The 3602-nt window shown below is 36.8% G+C and overlaps 1 protein-coding gene across 3 annotated transcripts; it reads left to right on the top strand.

The window, feature by feature from the left end:
- Positions 1-540: 540 nt before the first annotated feature.
- LOC142619871 (uncharacterized) lies at positions 541-3209 on the top strand. 3 transcript variants are annotated; one of them, XM_075793212.1, is made up of 2 exons: positions 541-1868; positions 3020-3209. In XM_075793212.1, exon 1 carries the CDS (start codon positions 679-681, stop codon positions 1798-1800), a length of 1122 nt encoding a protein of 373 aa, XP_075649327.1. In that variant the 5' UTR covers positions 541-678; the 3' UTR covers positions 1801-1868; positions 3020-3209. The 3 variants fall into 3 exon arrangements, with proteins under 3 accessions (XP_075649327.1, XP_075649328.1, XP_075649329.1); XM_075793213.1 differs by having other exon boundaries at positions 2491-3209; XM_075793214.1 differs by lacking the exon at positions 3020-3209 and having other exon boundaries at positions 541-1165; positions 1279-2097.
- The last annotated feature ends 393 nt before the right edge of the window (positions 3210-3602 follow it).

Genomic DNA, 3602 nt, shown 5'->3' with positions numbered 1-3602 from the left:
AAAAAAAAAAAAGAGGCTAAAATGTAGAGTACACTCTTTAAGTTTGACTAAAATTATTTACGTCCTTTAAGTTTACTTTCGTTCAATTGAGTTCTCTAAGTTTCAAAGTTATTTAATTTAAGACTCTTATTTAATTTCATTAAAAAAATTCATTAAGAATGCAACTAACTAATGAAAAAAATTTATTACATAAAAAATCTATAAAATATTTTTATTAATTTTATAGAATTTTTTTTTTCATGTGAAACTAATCTTTTTTAAAGATTTTTTTTTAATAAAATTAAACAAAATATATAAACTGAATAAATTTAAAATTTAGAAAACTTAAGTTGGAGGAAGTATTTTTTTTTAGAACACTAAATATTTTTAACATAGATAAAGATGAAAATAAAAAACTAAAATATATTTTAGCCAAAAAAAATAAAAACAGCCATCGTTAATAAAAAATTATTTATTATTTTAAATAATATTTATTTCCTATATTTTGTCAAAGCCAATAAAATTGATAATATCCTTAACATTCTTGCATCATTTTAAGATTTTTTACAATCTCAACTTTAGCTGTAAGAAAAGTAGAAACTCAAAACCAACACCAACTCTCCACAGTTACAAACCAAAAACCAATCACAAACACCCAAAAAAAAAAAACCACCATCAAAAGAAGAAAACAAAACAAACATGGAAGACCCAAACAGAGCCGAAGCCGAACGCTTACTCGGAATCTCCGAGAAGCTCCTCCAAACCCGAGATCTCACCGGTTCACGCGACTTCGCGATCTTAGCCCAAGAAACCGAGCCGCTATTGGACGGCTCAGATCAGATCTTGGCCGTCACCGACGTCCTCTTGGCAGCCGAGAAGCGCATGAACAACCACCACGACTGGTACTCGATTCTCCAGCTCGATCGCCGATCGGACGATCAGGAACTCATCAAGAAACAGTACCGCAGGCTCGCGCTGCTCCTCCACCCAGACAAGAACAAGTTCCCTCTCGCAGATCAAGCTTTCAAGCTCGTCGCCGACGCTTGGGCCGTCCTAAACGACACGGCGAAGAAAGCCCTATACGACAACGAGCTTACCCTGTTTTCGAAAGTCGATCTCACCTCGGTTTTGCAGGCGAAATTGCCAGTTCGCCGTAACATGAGGCCGAGTCCGAGTACTACTACAGGTAACAACAACACCAACACCAACAACAATAACAGTAGTAGTAGCAGTAAAAAGGATCAGAGGCACGGTAATAGTAGTAGTAATAATAATAACAGTAGTGGTAATTTTCACCAGGAAGATCAACGGCTGAGAATGTCGAGTTTCTGGACCATGTGTCCGTACTGTTACAATCTGTTTGAGTATCCTAGGGTTTACGAAGGTTGTTGTTTGAGATGCCAGAATTGTCAGAGGGCTTTTCATGCGGCGGTGATTCCGTCTTTGCCGCCGGTTGTTCCGGGCCAGGATGCTTACTATTGTTGTTGGGGTTTTTTCCCTATGGGGTTTGTGGTTGGAAGTTCGGATCAAAATAATAATAATAATAACAACACTAGTAATAGTAATGCAACGAAGACCCCGCCGAGTGCCGCGGCGGCGGCCCCAACTGGTGGGGCCACGACGTACCCGAATTGGATGCCGCAGCCGCAAGAAAGCGGGAGAAATGGCGGCACGGTGGTGGCTGCGGCTGCCGGGGAGACGAGAAATGCGGTGATTGTGAATTTGAATGGGAATAATAATAATAATAGTAATAATAATAATTCGGTGATGAGGTTGACGAAGAAGAGAGGAAGGCCGCGGAAGTATTCGGTGCAATCTTGATGATTGGTGTTGCTGGCTGGCGATTTGGATGAAGAATGAAGATGCTCGGAATTGGGGAAACTTAAGAGGTATTGTTGTTGTTGTTGTTAATGTTGTTGTTGATGATGTTGATGTTGTTGTAATGTACTGATTAATGTAGCTGTTGGTTGTATTGTTGTTTGTAGATTTCAGGGGTTTGATTTTATCTTCTTTTGTTAACTGACTACTGGATCATGATGAAAAATGATAGTGTAATTTTATTTCTATATATAGTATGCAGTACTGTGATTTCACTTTTCAGTGAAGTCTTTTTGGCTACCTAGCATTTGGTAGTATAGAACTATAGCTGGTTTATTTGATGTTTGGTTGTTACTTTTTACTTGTTGATCGCTAAGTTTCTGGTCATTCATTCAAGCTTTCTAATGCATCAATTTTTACTTGTTAATCTTGAAGTAGTTCATGTTATTCGGCCCTAAAAATAATCAAAAAAGCTCATGTTTGTTGAAGCAACATTTTGTTCTTAGGTCATAATTTAGGTACAATTCTTTGCGTGTTTTGCCTTAAATTCTCTAATTAAATCCAACCATGTGTGGCTTTTATTGTTTGTGTTGAATTGATCAATACAACCATATGATTGAATTTAACTTGAAGGACACCATCTAAATTTATTTTGCCTTTTTTCTTTTTTCTTTTTCTTTCTGGTTTAAACAGTAAACTTCACAATTGGTAGTTGAAGTTTGTTGGAGCACCATGGATGGTTGGAAGCTGGAACTTTTATTTATTTATATATTTATAAATTGACTCTATTTTTGTTGTATTGTAACTTAATTAAAGGCCCCACAGTTAGCCAGTTAAATCAAACTAATAAATCTACCACATTGTAAAAGCATTTCCTGTGATGTGCCGACTCTGGCAAGTAGAAATCCATGTCATGCTGTTGGGTCATGTGAGCTATTAAAGATACATCCTGTGGCCCTATACTTGGACAGCTTGTTTATTTGTTCCCTGTAAAGCTTGTTTTGAGATTCTCTAATAACTTTTCTAAACCTGTATGTTTCGCACATAACTAGATGGTAAGGACAGAATGATTTGTGGATGATGATAAATCAAAATGGCATTTTCTTTTGCCTTCAGCTCTTACTTCTGATTGTGTAAATAAAGATTTACGCTAGAATTGTTTTGTACTTTGTAAGAATACTTTTCTCCATAAGCTGCTACCTTGACCCTCTTTACATCACAGATGGCAAATCGAAAGATGGAAGGAAGAAAAGTTAGTTGCTGAGAATGGTTAATAGACATCAAATTTTTTTTATGTTCATCAATCATGAATACATGTAATTGACTGGTCTGCTGTGGATTCATGAGGTTCAGTTGTTGTTATTATATCAATGATGAAATGCTATATATTTTTTTCCTTGCTTGTGATGAAATGTCAATTTACAGTGATGTTGTTACTTGTTAGCATAAACAAATTCTTTACATAACGGGTAGATAGCACAATATCTATGCATGTCAATCGTGTGAGGTGAAAGAGGAAGTGAGACTGAGGAACACAGCTTCACTCCGTTGGTTGCTGTGCTGTGATCAGCTATGGTGGGAAAGAAATGAGCTACTCCATGCCATTAACAACACCCATTTTCTGGTGCTAGTTAAACAAATAGACAACATTTATAGCATCTTTAGGAAGTGGAGTGTATTGGAATCCAATCCTCCCCCAATTGTAGAAAGTAACTTTTGACACGGCACTTAGGCATAGTACAGTGTATTTGGCTGCAGTTTGTAAAGAGTCTACAGGTGCAATCTGTTAGGTATTGACTGGATCA

Source organism: Castanea sativa, chromosome 12, assembly GCF_040712315.1.
Source record: "Castanea sativa cultivar Marrone di Chiusa Pesio chromosome 12, ASM4071231v1".
In the NCBI taxonomy this organism is placed as follows: Eukaryota; Viridiplantae; Streptophyta; class Magnoliopsida; order Fagales; family Fagaceae; genus Castanea; species Castanea sativa.
This window is presented reverse-complemented; position numbering and strand designations above follow the sequence as displayed.

Excerpts from the sequence above, each read along its gene's own strand:
- LOC142619871 (XM_075793212.1), top strand. The coding sequence starts at position 679 with ATGGAAGACCCAAACAGAGCCGAAGCCGAACGCTTACTCGGAATCTCC.